A 20767-nucleotide genomic window follows, 5' to 3' on the forward strand; every position below is an offset into this window, starting at 1 on the left:
AATATTGGAAAGTAGAAACGCTTTTTAACTTTTGTTCATAGGATATGTTTACTTAAATTCCAGCTTTGAGAATCCCCATATGGATTTTGACGAAGAACTAACGTTTAGAACAATTTAATTAATTTATTATATTAAAATAGGACCATATTCTGTTACAATAGCCTGAAAATTTCAGCCAGCTATTGAAACCAGATATTTTTTATGGATCTGAATTTATACGTTTGCGTTTTACGCAAGTAAATTCCTCACTGCGCAAGCGTACATGTGAAAGGATACGTTTACGTATACTTTGTCTATAGTCTTTGGCCGTGTTTTAACTGTCTAATACATCAAATTAACCGACGCTTATTGTCGCTTCAGCGTAGCTATATTCTGTAGGATAACTTTTATTAATTCTTTACTTTCAATATTTTTGAATGAATTAATTACTCACGATGTTCATGTTTTATTTTTTTATTAAAGGAAAATTATTATTAAGTAAAAATATTTCATGTGTAAAGCCATTTAAACCTAGCCGAAAATTATACTCATCGCATCAAGAACACTGATATAAAATGAAAAATTATACTCTGAATATTAAACTTTTATAATATAAAGAGACCCTTAAAAGTATTAATATATATTCCTATATCTCATGAATAAGCAATGGAACATACAAATTGTATAGTTTAAGCAACTTTGCAGCAACTTTGTGTTTTTAAGTAAAGACAATATCGTAAGTTACATTTTATACATTACATTTCGTCTCTTGAAAAAAATCGGTTTATTTTTGAAATAAGGATATTTTTAAAATACAAGATATATGTATATTTTGCTACTGTGGTATCTCGTGGGAAGGCTCTCATCATGGGGCCAATAAATAAAGAATTATGTCGACTAATAAAGTCAAAACAATATTGAAAAAAAATTATATATATTATAAATAGGAAAATTCTATAAAATAAATTCATTTAACAATAGATAAATGTCTATAGAATATTGTATTCTATATTTTTGTTTTAATTTTATTTGTCTGGTATAAAAGTATTAATGTAATATTCAAAAAAGTAGGTCTTAATCGTAAGGCGCTTTATGAACTTCACGCATGCATATTATAAAATATCAGTAAACTATTAACTTTTTGTTTTATTAAGTTGCACATACCTATTGCAGACCTTTAAAAAATATCACTCTTCTTTAACATTTTTTTAAATGGATTAAGCTTTAAGAGTAGTGCCACTTCTATTGCACACTATTTTATAGTATTTTTAGATTTAAAATTCATATATTATTCATTCATCATATTAAGTACAATATATGTAGATGTCTCATTTGTTAGTGATTTATGAAATTAAATTTTATCAGTAATTTAGTGCAAAGATGGTATAGGACACTACTCGCATCCAGTTATTTGAGAATTTAGATATTAATTCAGTTATCAGTACCTACATATTCAGATTTTCATATTTATAAATTAATGTATGTAGTGATAAAATCGCTCTAGATTTACAAGCAATTTTTATTTTGTATAACGGGTACCAATTATTATGACCCCTAAAAAAATAAATAAATTTATTTGATCTATTTTGTAGTTTTATTCATAAAATATTAAATACAAGAGGTTTTATTTACATTTTTTCATGTTTTATCATAGGCGACTTTAGCATCCACATAGCCTTCTATTGTGCTAAATTTGACATCCGTTATCTATTTTGAAATATGTCAATAATGACAAGTATTTAAAAGTTTTTTTTCTTGTTTTTTTTTTGTTAATTGGAAAAAAAATGGAACTTGAAAGTGAAAAGAAGTCTGGAGAAATTTCTGAAAACCAAAGCACTATCCCTAGAGATACATCTAAGGTGAATCATGAATATCACTGTTTAGAGGACTTCTGTATAATGGTATGTTGTGGCCGTTGTTGTATATTGTGTACCATTATATTATTCAGTTTTGTTTGATCAGATTAGCGTTCCCAGTAGTAAAGCTCTCATATCGCCGTCTACCGCCGATGTTCCTGAAATGTCACATACAGATGATGTTGCCGTTTTAGAAGCTTACGCCAAAATAGTAGAAGATAATAAATCTAGCAACACAATAAAAGAAGGATCGGTAGAAGGTAGTAAGTCTAGCAACGCAAATAAAGGAAAAACGTTTAAAGGTACGAAAAACGTTGACAGCACAACTAAAGAAAAATGTTAGAAAGTAGTAAAAGTCTAATGAGGAAATGGTAGACGCAGTGGCGGTGTAAGGACGGGGGGATGGGGCGGCCCGCCCCCGGCCTCTTCTAAGAGACCTCCAATCCTTAAAAGTAATTTTTTATTCAACTGGCAAATAAGGTCCAATATATGTTCAGCAGTTATGAAGCCAATTTGTCGTTAGAGTATGCAAACCATACGTATACGCAAACTATAAACAGTATAAATGGAAGCAGATATTTACTTAATTATCAATTATCTAGCCCCAGTAATGGCCAATGCCATTTTTCTATTTAGGAAATTAAATTAAGGGGTAATTTTCTTTGTTTAAAATATCGAATGATTATTTTTTTATAATTTTAAAGATTAAAATTATCAATATAAACTTGAGACTGAATTTATTTATTTTAGCTATTAAGTTATATTTCAATGGTTTCATTATTTATTTTTCCTCAATAAACATTTTAAATTACAACCAATGCACAGTATGACTTGTATTCTGGGGGTCACATTTTGCTTTGCCGCCCCGTGCCCTCGACAGGCTTAGTCCGCCACTGGGTAGACGGCAGTAAATCCAACAATGCAATTAAAGAGCAAGACGAAGAAGATGAAGACAAGGAAATGGAAGAAAATAGGGGTTCAATAGCAATATGGAATAGTCGGATGTCCAGATTACCTTCTGTAAGATCAGAAGATTCTGTGAAAAGAGCATCGAGAATTAGATTTTCCAACAGTGTAGTGCAGGATGGCGACGTTAACTGTAGTGAATTTGTCGATCATGTCAGATTTGCTAAGGAGTTTGTAGACAGTATTATAGCCGAATCAGAAGGTAATAACAAAAATTATATTGTGTATACAATGCCATATCGTGGGTGATCTGGCAAATGTTCCTATCTACTGAAACAATAACTTTACAGGAGGCAATAAAAACGGTATTTTCAAAAACGGAACGACTTAGAAGGCTGGGCTATTGAAAATACATTATAATGTATGTTTTCTATTAAATACTATTTATTTGGAAGCAATTAAACTGTAAACTTGTTTATTAAATCAGATAGGATTTTTTGCTTTTGATAAAATGGCACATAGGATTATTTGTATTTTAGGATTATAAAGGATAGGACGTTTTGCTTGTGGTAAAAGTAAGATAGGATAATTTGCTTTCATAGTTTTATTATGAAGATAGGAGAAATTGCTTCTTAATATCACCTGATTATAGATAGGAGCTTTTGCTGTTTAATCAAAATAAGTAGATAGGAGTTTGTGTGACCAGAATAACAGCTGGTTTCAGATAGGAAGTTTTCTTTTCTTTTATTTTCAGATATTACCTTTTGTCAATTCCTGCATAATGACTCACAGAACATTATGCTAAAATAATCTCAATTTTGAAAAAAAAATGGCAGATAGGAGCATTTGCCAGATCACCCGCGATATTTGGTTTAAAACATACGCGAGATATGCATAAGAAACTAGCGATGTTTGGCCCTATTACGGATCAGTTTGGAACTGAACAAAAATTATATTGTGTATAGAATAATCCGGCTTTTTGTAAAAAGACTAGGCATATTATAAAACGCCGGCTTTTTACACAAAAGAAGGAATTTTTACAAAAGGTTTATCTATTTTCTGTCACTTGCAAAAAGCCTAATCAGAATTAGGCATATTAAACAACGATGATATTTTCTGTACACTTTTGCAAAAAGACTGCCTGTTTTCAGTCATTTTAGAAAATGCCAAATCGAGAATCAAGGCCAGGCAGATTAAAAAACGATCAAAATTTAGTCAGCTATGAGCATATATAAGCATTGATAATTTAATATTATAGCATAAGCATTGAATAATTTACGCTTTAAAACTAATTATTTATGTCAAAATTTTATTATGTTTAGACGAAAACAACTGAATCCTGAAAAGTTTTAATATATCAAGTTTATATTAAGGGTTTTAATATAATATATATGTATTAAGGTTTTAATATCTCATTTAAAATGCTGTCAATCATCATTATACTCTGTCAATCATTATTACACTCTGTAATTCGATTCTGTGTACTTTTCGAACTTTACTTTCTTTTAGAATAAAATTAATTAACTATAAAATGAAATGAATTAAACTATACTCTATTTAACAGAATCACTGTTTGTGCCATTATTTTCAAATTTTGAAAGAGAAGTTTAAGAAATGTCGTTGGATAAATTTAGGTTAATTATACCGTTATACCAATCCCGCGTAAAATGTTTTGTGCAATCTGACTAGTTTTCATTAAGGATTTTGCAAAGCGACTGAAAACAGATAGGTTCTTTGTAAAATATTCTTCTTTTGTTAAAAACGCCGGCGTTTTATAATATGTCTAGTCTTTTTGCGAAATGCCGAGTTATTCGATACGCCTGCGACATATACAACGCATAAGGCATATTTGGTTTAAAACATGCCAAGATATACTTTAGAAACTAGTAATAGTTGAACCTAATTTTTTTACGGATCAGTTTGAAACTGACCAAATATTATATTGTAATTATTAAATGTATTAAATTATAGTTGTAAGCGTATAGAATATTCCGGCTTTCTGCAAATAGACTAGGCATATTATAAAACGCCGGCATTTTAAACAAAAGAAGAAAAACAAAAAGCCTACCTATTTTCAGTCTCTTTGCAAAAAGCCTAACAAGAATTGGGCATATTAAACAATGACGATATTTTCTGTACACTTCTAGTAGACATAGTAACTAACAGAATCATCAGTGCCATTATGTCCTAATGTTGAAAGAGAAGTTCAAGAAATGTCCTTGGTTTAGTTATATATACCGATCCCATGTAAAATGTTTTGCGCAATCTGATTAGTATTCATTGGGCATTTTGAAGATTGACTGAAAACGAGCGGTCTTTTTAAAGAAATGGCCAGCAAATATCATCGTTTAATTTGTCTCATTCTGATTAGGCATTTTGCAAAGCAACTGAAAACAGATAGGCTCTTTCTATAAAAATGTCCCTCTTTTGTTTAAAACGCCTAATATTTTTGCAAAATGCCGAATTATTTGATACGCCTGCGACGTATACAACGCATATACAGGGTCCGGCAATAGTACGTCGGGCATCTGTAGCTCCGAGAATAAAAAACTTGAGAATTTTGTTTAAGTGCAAACCTGAAGTATGTATCAGGATGTATTTATATAGTTATTATATGTAGTTATAGAAACTAATAGTGATGGTTAATCCTAATCTATATCATCAGTTTAGAACTGACCCCATATTAGGGTTGTCAGGCGTCTGGTATCTCCGGGAAAACCCCGGATTTAGATATACAGGGTATACAACGGTTTCATCAAACATGTGCCATCTCTCGTGAGGAGATTCCTCAGGTAAAAATAAGATTTATTTTGCATATCAATGGAATATTTTTCTAAAAAAAAAACATGTACCCCACTGACTTTTTTTCTCTTGCGAAATCGTGTAAGCAGTTTAATGCCGATTAAAAGTTTCTTGATATTTTGCCAATTTCGACCTCCTTGATGAGATTTCGGCCTCCTTGATGCAATTTTATTAATTTGTCTTGATCCAATTTTAATGGCAACCTTTAAAAAAAATTAATATCGTTAACTTTTAAGTTTTAAATAAGTGATCATTGATTCCTCATCAAAAATTAGGCTTTTTGTAGTTATCTTAAATACCATTATTTTTTTATTTGAAATTGCTGTATAGGTTGGACTAATAGTAATAATATTTAATAATAAATTAGGTAAAATAGTTATTAATTTTATTTTTATTTTTATTTTATTAATTGTGTTTATCTCATCAACGAGGCCGAATTTGACAAAATATTAAGACATGCCTTTTAATTGACATTAAACGGCCTATACAATTTTTATATGATATGAAAAAGTCAGTGGCGCACTTTTTTTTTGAAAAATATTCCAGTATGTATATGCACGTCCCTGATGAATTTATCGGCACTTTTTAGCATTAAAATACATATTTTAATGCTAAATACATGCACTTATAGTAACTTTTACCCTCAAAATTTCATTCGAATCTCTAAAAAAACTTGCGCGTAGGACGCATCGCGGCGAGCATCGCATCGAGATACCTCACTATGTTTGTACCTTGTGTGTACCCTTAGATTTTACTGGTTAAATTTCTAAAATTGTCATATTAACTAAATTCCTGAAATAAAACTGTAATAGAATTATTAATTTTTAAACAGCTCTACCTAAAAACCTGGAACGTTTAGGTATAGAAACATGGTATATCGTTGAAATTTGATTAGTCTTTTGTTTTTTTAACGAAATACAATTAATTGAATTTAAAGCAACAAAAATCTGTGGAATGGAATTTCAGGAAATTATTTATAACAACTTGATTATGAATACGAGACAATGGTGATATCTATATAAATAATATTCGTAGGAGTATATGGTGATATCCAATCTATTGATTTAGACAGATCGATTATCGACTTTCCTTAACTGTAAACCAAATTTCAGCTTTCGATATGCCGAATTTATGATTAACAAATGCTTAGCAATATCAAGTTTTTGTCAATTTTACACGTTTTATTTTTATCTCTAATATAGGATAGTACTATAGAAAAATTATGAAAAATGGAAGTAGTTTCGAAAAATGTAATAATATACCGGGTGCTTCGTTTAACAAAATACAAAGAAGATGCTACTACCCTTGATTATGTATAAATAGATATACAATGAGGGCTTAGTAAAATCCTGTATTCTAGATGGCGCCTTGCCCGTTTTGCATTTTTGTATTCCCCTACGATTTTCTTTGAGGGGAATCCGTTAAACCCGCCCATCGTTCAAAAATGGAAGGGCGCGAGGTCACATCTATAGCCCCGTTCTCAAGCCCCGTTCTCAGAACTGCGACTGTCGCCAGCGACACGACAAAAGAACCAATCAGATTTGTACAAAATTCAAACAGCTGTCAATTTTAAATTTAGTACAGCTCCCATTGGTCGTTTGAAGTGTCAATCAGTGTCGTTGTCGACACGACGCAGTTCTGAGAACGGGGCTTCAGAACTGCGACTGTCGCCAGCGACACGACAAAGAACCAATCAGATTTGTACAAAATTCAAACAGCTGTCAATTTTAAATTTAGTACAGCTGCCATTGGTTGTTTGAAATGTCAAACTGTGTCGCCAGCGACACGACGCAGTTCTGAGAACGGGGCTTATTGGGCTACTTTAAGCCCCGTTCTCAGAACAGCGACTGTCGCCAGCGACACGTCAAGAGGACCAATGAGATTTGTACAAAACAAAATTCAAACAGCTGAACGGGCTTAAAGCCCCGTTCTCAGAACTGCACGTCGTGTCGACAGCGACACTGATTGACACTTCAAACGACCAATGGGAGCTGTACTAAATTTAAAATTGACAGCTGTTTGAATTTTGTACAAATCTGATTGGTTTCTTTGTCGTGTCGCTGGCGACAGTCGCAGTTCAGAGAACGGGGCTTTAGGCTACTTATTAGCACGTCTCACGCATGTTTTACGAAAATAGCTTTATCCTTGTTTGTTTCAACTGTGACAAGAAAAAGGAAAAAGTCATATTCGTTTCTAAATTCGGCAGTTTTGTTTATCTTTCTTGACTTCTGCGTTTCGTTTAGGTTATGTCTTAAAAAATAATTATTTATAAGCTTTTGAGTTGAAATATACCTTAATGCATATCTAAATAATTAAAAAAATCAATTTTTTTTGTCCCTCACGAAGAAACGAAACAGTATTTTTGAATATTTGGATTACAAACTATTATTTTATGAGTTTTATGTGTTGTGTTTACGTGATGTGTGTAATGTGTATTTTGTACCTGCTGGATAATATTTTGAAACATATTTAATTAAACAAAAAGCATCTGTATTACAGGTGAGTAAATACTGTTCATATTTATTTCTAAATTCATATAAATTTGTTTTAAATCACTTGGTTTTTAGAGTTTTTATCTTAGAGTTTTACCTCATAGAGAGTCTGAGATAAGTTTAATAATAAACATTAAATTTGATAGATTGATAGATAGATTAAACGATAATGGCCAGTTGACTTAAAAATTTAAAAATACTGATTTTATGCTATAAATTATGTTTCATTTCTTTCTTTGCTTTTTTGGAACTGTCAGATATATTGTGTATTTTATAATTTTTCTTAATTAATAACGTAAAATATTGTTTATCTACAGTCAACCCTGTGTTTAGATAAAGCTTCATATCAGATTTCCTATTTTATATTTTCACTCAAATCATATTTTGGTAAAATAGGTATGCTTGCATGCAAAAGTAGCATAAATTTAACAGGGAGGTATTTTTATAGATATACAGGATGATTCATAGATTTAAATACATATTTACTTTAGTTGTATAGTTTGTCAAAAGAAAGGCTATATTTTTTATTTTTTCTTGGTGAATTTGTCAAAAAATTGTCATTCCAGAAAATACTATAATGTCGTAATCGTATAGAGTTCATTTTGACCATTTTTGGATTAAATTTTTTTGTTCATATTATAAAATATATATTTAAAGCCCTTTCTAAGTTAAAAATAAATAATATGGAAGTTTTTTACTGGAACTAGTTTAAGGTAATGTTCTCTTCATATAATTATATAAAAATATGCTAAATTCCTAAATTATTTATATGTTTAAATTTTCTTTATATTATTTTTTTTGTATTATATACAGGATGAGTCAAAACTAGATATTATATTTTTCTTTGCTATTTCAAATGGAACACTTTATTTTATATCATAAATCAACAAATCTTTTATCCAACTTTTGTTTTGTTAAGATCTATATCCCAAATTAATAGTTATTGAATTGTTCTCAATAATTGTCTCTTTGAGAATAAACATGATTTGTTTTTTGCAATTTTTATTAGTAAGGTTTGTCGTTAAAAGTGATGTATCTACATATTTATCAGCGACAAAAATTAAGAATTAGATGCCTAAAATATTTTCCTAATTATTTTTTTACTTGGCGTAGCAGTAAATATTATTTATTTTTTCGCTGCAGCTGAAAATAATTATGTATTCCAAAAGAGGACATTACTGTATAAATATCGATTATTTGGATTTAAAAATTATTTTTCAAAACAAAGTTGGAAAAAAAAAAATACGTTTATGTCATAAAATGTGGAGTTCTCTTTGAAATAATCGAGAAAAACCCAACATCTAGTTTTGACGCCACCAGTATATATCATGCATTATAGTTGATTATACTGCAATTTATTATACATACGTAGTTTTGTTTGGTGAAAATGAAACTTTCTAAAAGTATTCCCAATTAAAACATATTAATAATTTCCTACATTATAATTTTGAAAGACGTTTCAGTGGGCAGACAATTTGGTCTAAAATAATCATATGTCTAAAAAAATTAGTCTAAAATAATCAAAAACCACTTAACACATATAACTCGCTTTTAAAAAATCTAAAAGAAATAAGTTTGTTTATTATATTCATATTTTATTAACTTATTATAGGTGTGACTGCTAAGTGGTCGTACTCGCCACTTTAACCAACCATTGGTGGGACCATGGTAGGACCTTCAGAGATTATAATGCGAATTTTTCATACCATGTAAATCTATATACATATATTAATAAATGCGTTTGTTTTATTAAATTTGTTTTCTTATACGGTATGAGCGAAAAAAAAACGGCGTCTATTTGTTTACGTACAAATATATGACATCGATATTCATTTCCAAGCCACCTCTGACGCCGTTTTTTTTTATCGTATGGTATACACTTACATATATCCCTTATCCTTTAAATCCGATTTATTTCTAATAATTATAAAAATAAGATACCTGATTGATTCTTCCGAAATATTATAAAATGAGATATCAGGAAATAAATAAAGTTAATTATCTCGTTTGTTTTGGGAATTCAAAAAAAAGGGTATAGAGAATCTTAAGAGATAAAGTTCAAATATTATTTTTGAGTATAATGGGTGCTTCAAAAAATGTGGCAGATATAATGTAACATGTTTTTTAATGCAAAACTCTTATTTATAACTCTTATTTTATTTTTGATTCTGCCTAAAATTCTATAACTTTTTTTTATAAATAACGTTAGTATTTGCAAAAAAAATTATTCCTATGTTACATAATTGTCAGTTGTTTCCGAAGTTGGGCTACACAAATTTGGTAGGAGTGTTTTACATAGGTGAAGAAAAAGATATATGTAAAAATACTTGGAGTTAGATGCTACACTGTGTTCAAACAGTTTTTTTGGCTGATCCTATATATTATTATTTTTTCTAGTGATTTTACAAAACCTTTCAACATTTGTTAAGAAAGTATATTAAGTACATCTATACTCTATACAGCTTGCAATCTGTTCTGAATTTTTCAATTTTTATCCTTCTTTTACTTCATTTACACTATAACAAGTTTTGCCATGACAAAACAAAAATTGCATTAAAGTAATTTATGTAGTTATAAGACATTATTAATAGAAATTGAAGAATTTTGTAAAATCTATCAGAAAAAAATATAATATACCAGGTGTTTTTCAAAAGTGGCTTGATTGACGTATTCAATTAGTTTCGGTTATTTCTTGTTTCACCGGAAATGACTACAACTTGGTTTTTAAATGGTACCGTCGGTATTTTTTTACTTTATTTGACAGAATATGGCATTGTGAATAGAATAATTTAATGTCAACTTTTGACATATTTACTTAAAAAATTGTATTTTAAATTACAATCTAGAGTGCCATGATAAAAAACAACATGTAACCGGTCGTAAAGGTAACGACAGTTTGACTCGATATACGAAGTGTGTGGTACCAAATTACCTATATTTACCAGGTACCAAAAAGAAAAAGACACAAAAAATATTAGACAATCAAATCAATTTTTCCGAAGCTCCTTGATTAAAAATTAATGGTTTTAACACAGCCATGACACTAGATTGAATTTTAAAATGCTATTTTTTTAAATTGAAAATGAAAATGTTGACATATGATATATGTCATTCTATTCAGAATGTCATTTTCTATCAAATAAAGTATAAAAAATACCGAGGGTACCATTTAAAAATCAAATGTACTCGTACATATACATTTCCGGTGAAACAGGAAGTGACCGAAACTAACGGAATACGAATCAATCTCGATTTATGTCATATACCTACTAACATTCCGAATTTGGTAAACCCCGAATTTAATTTTTTTATCTGAAAAAATAAAAAAGTTATAGAGGTGAACCGCTTTTGAAAAAACACTCAGTATAGGCTGCGTCATTGAAAGAATCTGCAGATATTTTTCTATTTTAAATACGTAGTCGAATTTCAAAAATATATATTGAACACCCTGTAGCATCTACCTTAAATATCTACATATAAATATCTAATATTTTTTCTTCATCAACAAATTGAAATATTATAAAACTATAAAACTAGTTTTAGCTTACACCATTATACAAGAAATATACGTAAAAAAAGTAATAGAATTTTACACAGAATCTAAAATAAAATAGGATGTTACTTTTAAAAAAAACATTATGTTAAATCCGCCACACTTTTTACAAAGTTACAGACGTAGGTAGGTATAGTTTCATATTATATTCTTTAATTATCCATCTAAAAATAAAATATTTATATACCTAATATCATACTTTAGTATCCAACAAGTGGCCATGAAAATCAAAATAAATATAAATCCATGTCCAAAAATAAAAAATGTAAATAACGCTTTGAGGTATAAATTCGGTTCGAATCAGATAAGATATTTTATTCTTTACCGAGAATTAAATTCGAAGAATTCCTAGTCCCTACTTCTTTGCCAAATTCAATAGTCTCCGCCCCTTTTTACGTTTTAATTTCTGCCACCAGTTGGCAGCATCGACTTATACAGGCACATTGACTAACTATTAATATATAAACAAGGCTACTACTATTAATGATAAGGCATCACTGTAGCTCTGAAAATAATGTAGATAGATAACGGTTCTCCATAAACGTCTAACCTACGATAGCCGTGAATCACCCTATTTCTTACTGTATTAGATACAAAATACAAAAATTTAAATATTAAAGGATTATTTTTAGAAGTGACTGCAGATCAAACTGAAAGGCAATCATTGGAAGTAAAAAAATATAAAAATTCTTTTGAATTTTCGTACGTGGAAAGTACGAGGTCGTTTAGTTCCTGGCCTACAGTAGAGAACTTTACTATTGAACAAGGCGCATACAAAATAGACGAGTATTTAGCATCGTTTCAAACTGAAGAAGACTGGCTTTACGTCATCTATTATCAAGGGGCGATGTCAACTAAATGTTCCGAGATACATAAATACCAAGTAAAATGTGCAATATAAGTTTTAAAATCATTTATTTCTAAAATATAATTTTAGGCTATTTATAGTTTACCGACATGGAGATATCCCATAGCACAGGCGACCGCTAGTATTTATTTTAGAATCGAAGTTTGTAAAATAAAACCGAAATATTGTCCAGTAGATGTAAGAAAATATTGTGTATAACCTAGGTCTAGGTCAGGGTTTCTCAAACTATATAACGCCGGTGAAATGTGATAAACTGCTAACTCCATTATTCCAAATTTTACAGGAGAGTAGTGATGGGTTGTTATTTAACTATCTGTTATTTTATAACAATTATTTATAAATAACATAACGCAACCGTTACTACTTCTAAAAAATAACAGATATAAAATAACGACACGTAGAGATCGGCCGCTCGTGAAACGAAAAACGTCGGCGCTTTGCACCGCTACGAAATTCTATGCTGCTCAAAGCAATTCCAAAAAACAACTAGTATGGATGCAGTGTTGCCGCGACCAAAATTTTATTATCGGTAGAAATCTTGGTCAAAATTCGGTAGAAATCGGTAGACTGGATAATTAACACGTGGTTTTATTAAGAAGTGTCCAAAGTAAGTCGTTTTTGGGGTATAAAAAGATGCTTGAAAAATACAAACAACACAAAATTGTATATTAAACATGAATACACAGGAGGAAACTCTTAAATAAATTAATAAATATCGTTTTAGAATTTTTTTAATAGATGCTCTTGCAAAGCCTCTCCAAGTATATACTGCCTAAAGCTATTCAAAAATATTTTTTAATACTTTTGAGAATTTAATTTTTACCGAGGTCCTTAATACTCATTTAGCAATAGTCGAATTCACTAAATACATAGATAGTTTACTAAGTTTACTACTTATTATACAATTTTCATCATCATACATTTCATCATACAATTCAATTATTTTTAGAAATTTGATTCTTTTTGATCCCTTTATCCCTAAAAAAGCACAAGCTCTACTTAGTCTGCTTTTAGTAAATTTTATTCTTGGTTGGAGGTCAGGTGTAAATAAATATTTTAGAGATTTAATCCATTAATTATTATTTATTGATAAAAGAAAAAAGAAATATTTCATGACGTTTCGACCATTTTTAAAAAGTAGTATAAGTTTTAACAAATTTACGTTCAGGATCGAACAAGTAGAAGATTATCAATCAATTTGAAAAAGACCCAATATGAAAAAGAAAAAGTTATTGGTCGAAACGTCATAAAATATATTTTTTTCTTTTATCAATAAATAATAATACACCTGACCTCAAACCTAGAATAAAATGTACTTAAAATATATTAATAATTGAAACTTAAAGTCTTCTTTATAGTTTTCAAAAATCGGGATTTCGCCGATAACGGAAGAGGTGAAAACAATAATTGCCAGGGACATCTATACAAAAATAAGTGTAAAAAGTAAAGAGTTTACCCTTGACCCTTGATTATAATAGACAAGGCCTTGACAAAACAAAGAAACTTTCCCTGATAATAGGTGTACTGTAATTTGCGTATTTGTGATTCAAGAAAATATAACTCATTAGATATTTCATACAAATTCTATTACAACATTCGTTTTTAATATCTATGACACTAAAATATTCCGAAGAATGAAAATCGGTAGAAAATATAGACTTTTCGGTAGATCGGTAGATAGATTGCCAAATCGGTAGATCTACCGAAAAATCGGTAGAAGTGGCATCACTGTATGGATGGAAAACATGTTATTTCGTCAACCATCGATACAGGCGGCGAGACAACGGACAACGGAGTGGGGAATGCGCTACGGCGAACGTAGCTGCTTCGGCCGATACCGTCGATGGTCGTATTGGGCTTACAACAGCTTAAAAATAATAGGATATAAAAGAAGCAGGTTTTTTGAAACAGTTGCGGGCATAACGCCTGGCGGTCGAGATAACAGGAGTGAGAAAGGAACGCTGTTGCATCGGTCGATTGTCGATGGAGGTTCGAAACAGGTTGGAGAATAACGCATCAGTTGTTTTAGATACATTGTTTTTCAACCTGTTACGAGCATAACGGGCGGAGGTCGAGATATTATGGCGCTGTATGTTTCAGTACTTACTTATTAAGTTTCAATATTTAGGTATTTATTTATTCTGAAAATTTTTCAGAATATTTTAAGATTTTTTAAAAATGTATACAGGATGTTTTGAAAAATCTGGTCATTGATTAATCACGATTCTGCTTAAAGCCATTGAAGTAAAAAGCCGATTTTTGGAAAACGGATTGACTTTAGGGTGTAGAGGTTCGATAAGAAGGGATTTTTCGAAACTCGAATTCTAAGGGAGTGAAACTACCCTCAAATATTAGAATATTTTTTATTTAAAAACCGGTGAGTTTTTCGGAAAAACTCTTAAAACACATATATTTTATTATGTTGTTTTACATATTTTAAGATTTTTTAAAAATATATACAGGGTGTTTCATAAAATATGACCATTGAGTAATCACTATTCTGCTTAAACTGCTTGACGTTATAGCTAATTTTTGGCAAACGGATTGACTGTGGGGTTGAGGTTCGATAAGGAGGGGTTTCTCGAATCTCAAATTCCAACAGGGTGAAAACGCCCCTCAAATATTACAATATTTGTTATTTAAAAAACGGTTAGTCTTTCGGGAAAACGCCTGGACACGCATAATTTATTTTGTTTTTTTACATATTTTGAATTTTTTTAAAAAAATCATACAAGGTGTTCCAAAAAGTTGAGTAATTGATTAACCACGATTCTGCTTAAACTGCCCGACGTTTAAAGCTTATTTTTGGCAAATGTGAGAAAATTTTATCCAGTTTGTATGTTAATGGAAATTCTTGTTTTGCTTTATCATCACCATTAGAAATTATTAATTCGACGCGAACGAGGTCGCGGGTACAAGCTAGTTTAAGTGTAAAATTAATTCGAATTCTAGTGTGTAGTTGGTTTACTTATGAAGAATATACTACACATTTTCTTATATTGCTATTTTTTGACCGCAAATGGTAAAATCATAACTAAGAGCTTCTCGCCCGTCGAGTGAGATGCACCCTGTACACTGCTACGCAATTCAGGATCTACGCGGATCGAGCGGCAGGGCGTAGGTAGATCGGAATGTATAGGTATAGACGAGTGGCGGAATTTTGGCTTTTTTTATATCGCAATTTGTAAACAGCCCTTATTTGTAAACAACCACCGTTTTTAGAGAGGTATTTTAGATAACAATCGATATTTAGAAATGTTTTGACACCCTGGAAATACTACCACCGAGCACGTCATTGTTGCAACTTGCAACTGCGTTAATACGCCTGGCGGTGACCGCCTCATACTCTTTCAGATATTTAGCAGTAAAATAAAGAAACCTGTTATTTTTAAGCTGTTATTTTAAGCTGTTTTTTATAAATAACTATAACAGTTTCAACAGGAGAGGTACAAAAACGGTACAAAAAAATATGTACATATGTAGGAAGTATTTTCATGCGATAATATGATAAAGAGATAAGAATTTTATTTGCTGGTGAACAATAAAACTGGACATTTCGTGTTAAGTAATTTTTTTCAGACACAATAGGGAGATAGCAGATATTCGTCTTGCAGAAATAAGAAATAAAAATATACTTCTGGACATAGCAACCTTTACTGTTTGAAATTTTGAAAATGGAATTGAATATTACCCAAACAGATTTAGAAATAATCAATTAAATTTAAAAAATATGATATTCATAACCATATATTTATAATATCGTCGGTCTAGAAAGAGAGCAAAACATACAAGTCCAAAAACTAATAAATTTTTAATGCATTGTTAAAGAACTGAAGTAGCAGCATTTTAGACTTAATGAATATGAAAATAATTTAAAAATTAAACTTATAATTCTTAGAAGATATGGTAGAAGCCTTCCATGCTTATCCTAATTTTTATACAACAGTAGAGTAGACCGAGCTTGGAAAACAGTGCGTGATTTTATTAAATTTTGATTACTTTTCTATTTATTTTTTTAATTTTTATAAAAATTATGTATCATTTACGTGGAAAAACGTTGAAAAATATAAAACTGATTAGGTATTATGAGAATTCTTGTACAAGTAAGTAATGTTATTTAAACTATTTATAGCACGCCGATGAATTACTCGTATATAGAGAATTTCGTTTTTCCCCTTACCCTTTACGGATACCCCGTACACAGCCCCGTATTTACAGAACGGATCGACGCAGGGTCGGACTGGCCATATTATATATATATAACTATTAGGGGGCCCCGGCCTTCGCGGGCCCCCTTTATAGTTCATTATTTACTGTTAACAATATTTGCTTTTGCATTGCATTATGGCATTTGCATTGGATTGGTTTACCTTGCATTAGGGTAGTTCCCTGATTTCTATACAGGGTGAGTCTTAAATAAGTGCAAATATTTTCAGGGCTGGTAAATCTCGATAAAAGAAACATAATATTTTCTCTTTACCGTTTTTTCAAATAAATACAAAACAACCGAGTTAAATTTATAATTTTTTGCTATAATTTTGAGAATCATTAGATTTTCTTTCTTATAAATTTAATCTACTACCTATGTTGCCATATTACAAACGAAGTATGCTTTTAAACTAAAAAATTAAAAAATTTCCAAATTTTTTTTTTTAAATTCCGAATTTCGAGCAAAAAACCTCATAATCGTGTTTCTTGGGTTGAAATATACTACCCCTAAAAATAGTTGCACTTATTTAAGACTCACCCTGTATATAATAGGGAAAAATTGACCAAAACGTAAGGCGAAAAAATACGCAAAAAAATCCACACGGGCCCCTCCTTACATTGCCACTCGGGCCCCTTTGGCCTAGTGCGACCCTGGATCGACGTACTGTACTAAAGAAACATACGAGTAAAGCCCCGTTCTCAGAACTGCGTCGTGTCGACAGCGACACTGATTGACACTTCAAACGACCAATGGAAGCTGTACTAAATTTAAAATTGACAGCTGTTTGAATTTTGTACAAATCTGATTGGTTCTTTTGTCGTGTCGCTGGCGACACAGTTTGACATTTCAAACAAACCAATCAGATTTGTACAAAATTCAAACAGCTGTCAATTTTAAATTTAGTACAGCTCCCATTGGTTGTTTGAAACGTCAAACTGTATCTTAAAACCCCGTTCTCAGAACGACGTCGTGTCGCTGACGACACAGTTTGACGTTTCAAACAACCAATGGGAGCTGTACTCCATTTTAAATTTAGTACAGCTCCCATTGGTCGTTTGAAGTGTCAATAGAGAACAACGGTATACGGTCGAGTCGGCCGCTGCTGGCACGTATACGTAGACGTAAAGCAAATACGTTTAAATAAAATATACGACGGCCTCCCCATAAGAGCAATGAGAGGATTTACGTCCCAGTATTGAAGGAGGACAGAAAATCGAGTCGAATGGTTTCAAGACATAGGTTCATCCTTGTTTAGTCAAACCTCCTACAACACAAGGATAGACTTATGTAGGAAATGCATTGAAATTCTATAGCCATCCTTCAATATCGGGACAGGAATTTAAGCGGTACCCTCCGTTTACTTTATTTTAAACGTATTTGACGTAAAGGATCTTTTACGTGTATAAAAAATATAAGAAATGCGTATGCGTACGTAAACGTTTAAGTGTTTGTAGGCCGACTCGACCGTATGCCGTTGTTCTCTATTCAGTGTAGCTGGCGACAGGACGTCGTTCTGAGAACGGGGCTTGAGAATCAGTGTGTTTGCTTTAGCCTGATCATAACGGAAATTACGGAGATAGCAGCATTTCGGCGGCTATTTCAGATCACTGGGAGTTAGCAGATATTATTGAGTTAAAATAGCAAATTTTCTTTAATGGGAAAAATGTATTTGCTTTCCATATTTATAGAGTATTTTTTCTCTTTCTAATTGTATAAAAAAACTTGTTCACATAAAAAATGGAGTTAGCAGGTTATCACGTTTCACTGACGATAAGGTTATGTGGGAATTTTTTTTGAAATTCTCTGACAGATCTTATTTAAATCCAGGAAAAGAAGGAACAATTTTGATAGAATACAATAAACATCGACACATTTTAGCCCCGTTCTCAGAACTAGGTTCTGTCGCTGGCTACACTGGTTGACATTTCAAAGAACCAATGAGAGTTATTTAGATTTAAAATCGACAGCTGATTGAATTTTGTGAAAATCTCATTGGTTCTTTTGGCTCTCTTTAAAGCTCTGAAGCCGCGTTCTCAGAACAGCAAGTGTCGCGACGTGATAAACGTCTAATAGACGTGAATCACCCTGTATATATACAGTAGAACTTGTCTAATTCGGACACACGCCAAATCGGGAACTCCAACAGTTCGGCGTGTCTTATCAACCGGACAATTTTGATAGTTTTATCTCTTTATTCCGGATGCCAACAATATTCAACGGCAAATGAATGAAAGTCCACATTTTTTTTTAGACGGTGGACGGTTAGATGCAGTATGTAGTCTTTTCTTTGTAGTACAGAAAACAGAAGTATCGTATATTGCTAAAAGATAGAACCAACTAAAAGGCTCTTGCTAAAAAAATGTATGATTGGATTGCATTGACAAGGAAGGAAGGATACGTAACATTTCTGTTCCATATGTAACATTTCATTTTTTTGCCGTTCCGAAATTTAATATTTGAGATATAAAAGAATCAGAAATACCAAAAACAAAAAAATTATATCTACCAAGAATAAATAAAAAAATCAAACCATGTACAAAATAAAAAAAATTGTAAATGAACTTCAGGAGAAAAGGAATTTCTCCCTGGTTTGATTGAAGGGGATAATAATGCAGAAACAAATTGAAGAGAAAATACTAGGCACTGGAAACAAAGGAAACAAATGACGACTTCAATGAAACTGAGAATAACAATGTTGTGTTGAAAATGAAACTTAGCAATATGCTGTAAAGTCTCTATCAAAAAGTATTTACTGGGTAAAGGAAAACGATGTTTTGATATTTTACTTTTGAAAGGAGAGGGAAGGCTGTTGAGGCAGCAAATCGATAAGTATGTATGCATATAAAAATCGATTTTTTTTTTAAATCAATTAAATCAAATAGATTACTCAATGAATTCAATTCAAATTATAATTTCACATTTATTGACATTTTTCTGTAAGTATTTACGGTGTATTAAAGTGCGTAGTTACTTAATATGGATGTACGTATAGGAAGTAGTAAGTAGTAACTGCGTTATCTTATGGGTGCATATCTGCATATACATAGGTACAATAAGAACAATTTATAAAAATAAAAAGAACTTTTAATGTGATTTATAAAGTATTTTTGCGTTTTGGTTTATATAAAAATGTGTTTTAAAATTTTGAGTTTAGGCTGGAAGCAATAAAATTGTGAAACAATAACATTATGCAAGTATTCCTCCAGTAATCCAGATACTTCATTAATTCGGCTGTGGCTGTTCCAATATGTGTGTCCTAACTATCAAAGTTCTACTGTATATGAAAAAAAAAACGATGATGTCCATTTTATGGAATTTTTAAGTAACCAACTTAATTTGTTGGGAACCAAGTCCCAAACACATATTAAATTGTAATTGAATATAACAAACGATGTCAAAATAATAACGCATACATTAATCAATTTTTGTATCTTTAACTTTTTTTAAAATAATATTTGGCAATATATTAGAGAACAACGGCCTACGGTCGAGTCGGCCGCTGCTGGCACGTATACGTAGACGTAGAGAATCTTTTACGTGTATAAAAAATAAAAAATATAAGAAATGCGCATGCGTACGTAAACGTTTACGTGTTTGTAGTTGTAGTCTGTGCCATTGTTTTCTATTAAATCATCGGTTTCTCTGTTAGTCGGTTTTGTGACATCATCGGTTTTTTTCCCGTACCCTTCATATATTCGCTTGCTGGATATACTTCAATTTATGATGCACAAGTGTATATTCTTACAATTACTTATTAAATTACAATTTCCTTTTAGATAACTTTTAATTATGAAACATTTCGACTACAGCATAAACCTGGAGTTTTGGATTTCAAAGAAAAGTGGCTATTGTATATTCTAGACTCAAAAATAAACACCTTTAAAACAGTGACATACTAAAACAATTTATACAAGTAAAATTTAATTAGAAATTAAAATTAAAACCCACAAAAAAGAAAAATAAATCTATTAACTTAAATACATAAATAAATTGTTGGTACAAATTACACCTTAGTTTACTCTTATTCGATTTTATACTACCAATAATCAATAATGTGATTGAATAATGTCTAATCTGCTCAGAAATTAACCACTGAATGTG

The 20767-nt window shown here is 30.9% G+C and overlaps 1 protein-coding gene and 1 long non-coding RNA gene across 4 annotated transcripts; both read left to right on the forward strand.

Moving 5' to 3' along the window:
• Positions 1–130: 130 nt before the first annotated feature.
• On the forward strand, positions 131–20586 carry LOC115890567. 3 transcript variants are annotated; one of them, XM_030910839.1, is made up of 6 exons: positions 131–1880; positions 1942–2137; positions 2767–3003; positions 12221–12471; positions 12526–12633; positions 20443–20586. In XM_030910839.1, the coding sequence occupies exons 1-6, from the start codon at positions 1764–1766 to the stop codon at positions 20563–20565; spliced, it is 1032 nt and encodes a 343-aa protein (XP_030766699.1). In that variant the 5' UTR covers positions 131–1763; the 3' UTR covers positions 20566–20586. The 3 variants fall into 3 exon arrangements, with proteins under 3 accessions (XP_030766699.1, XP_030766707.1, XP_030766713.1); XM_030910847.1 differs by having other exon boundaries at positions 1942–2095; XM_030910853.1 differs by having other exon boundaries at positions 1777–1880; positions 1928–2137.
• LOC115890599 lies at positions 7973–9784 on the forward strand. The gene is made up of 2 exons (XR_004051666.1): positions 7973–8042; positions 9648–9784. It is a non-coding gene; the product is annotated as an uncharacterized LOC115890599 (long non-coding RNA).
• Positions 20587–20767: the final 181 nt, after the last annotated feature.

The sequence above is a fragment of the Sitophilus oryzae genome, unplaced genomic scaffold, assembly GCF_002938485.1.
Source record: "Sitophilus oryzae breed Bouriz unplaced genomic scaffold, Soryzae_2.0 scaffold_1178_pilon_pilon, whole genome shotgun sequence".
Lineage (NCBI taxonomy): Eukaryota > Metazoa > Arthropoda > Insecta > Coleoptera > Curculionidae > Sitophilus > Sitophilus oryzae.

Excerpts from the sequence above, each read along its gene's own strand:
- LOC115890567 (XM_030910839.1), top strand. The coding sequence starts at position 1,764 with ATGGAACTTGAAAGTGAAAAGAAGTCTGGAGAAATTTCTGAAAACCAA. Across the intron at positions 2,138-2,766 it reads TAAAGGAAAAACGTTTAAAG|AGCAAGACGAAGAAGATGAA; the intron begins GTACGAAAAACG and ends ATGCAATTAAAG. Across the intron at positions 3,004-12,220 it reads TATTATAGCCGAATCAGAAG|AAGTGACTGCAGATCAAACT; the intron begins GTAATAACAAAA and ends GATTATTTTTAG.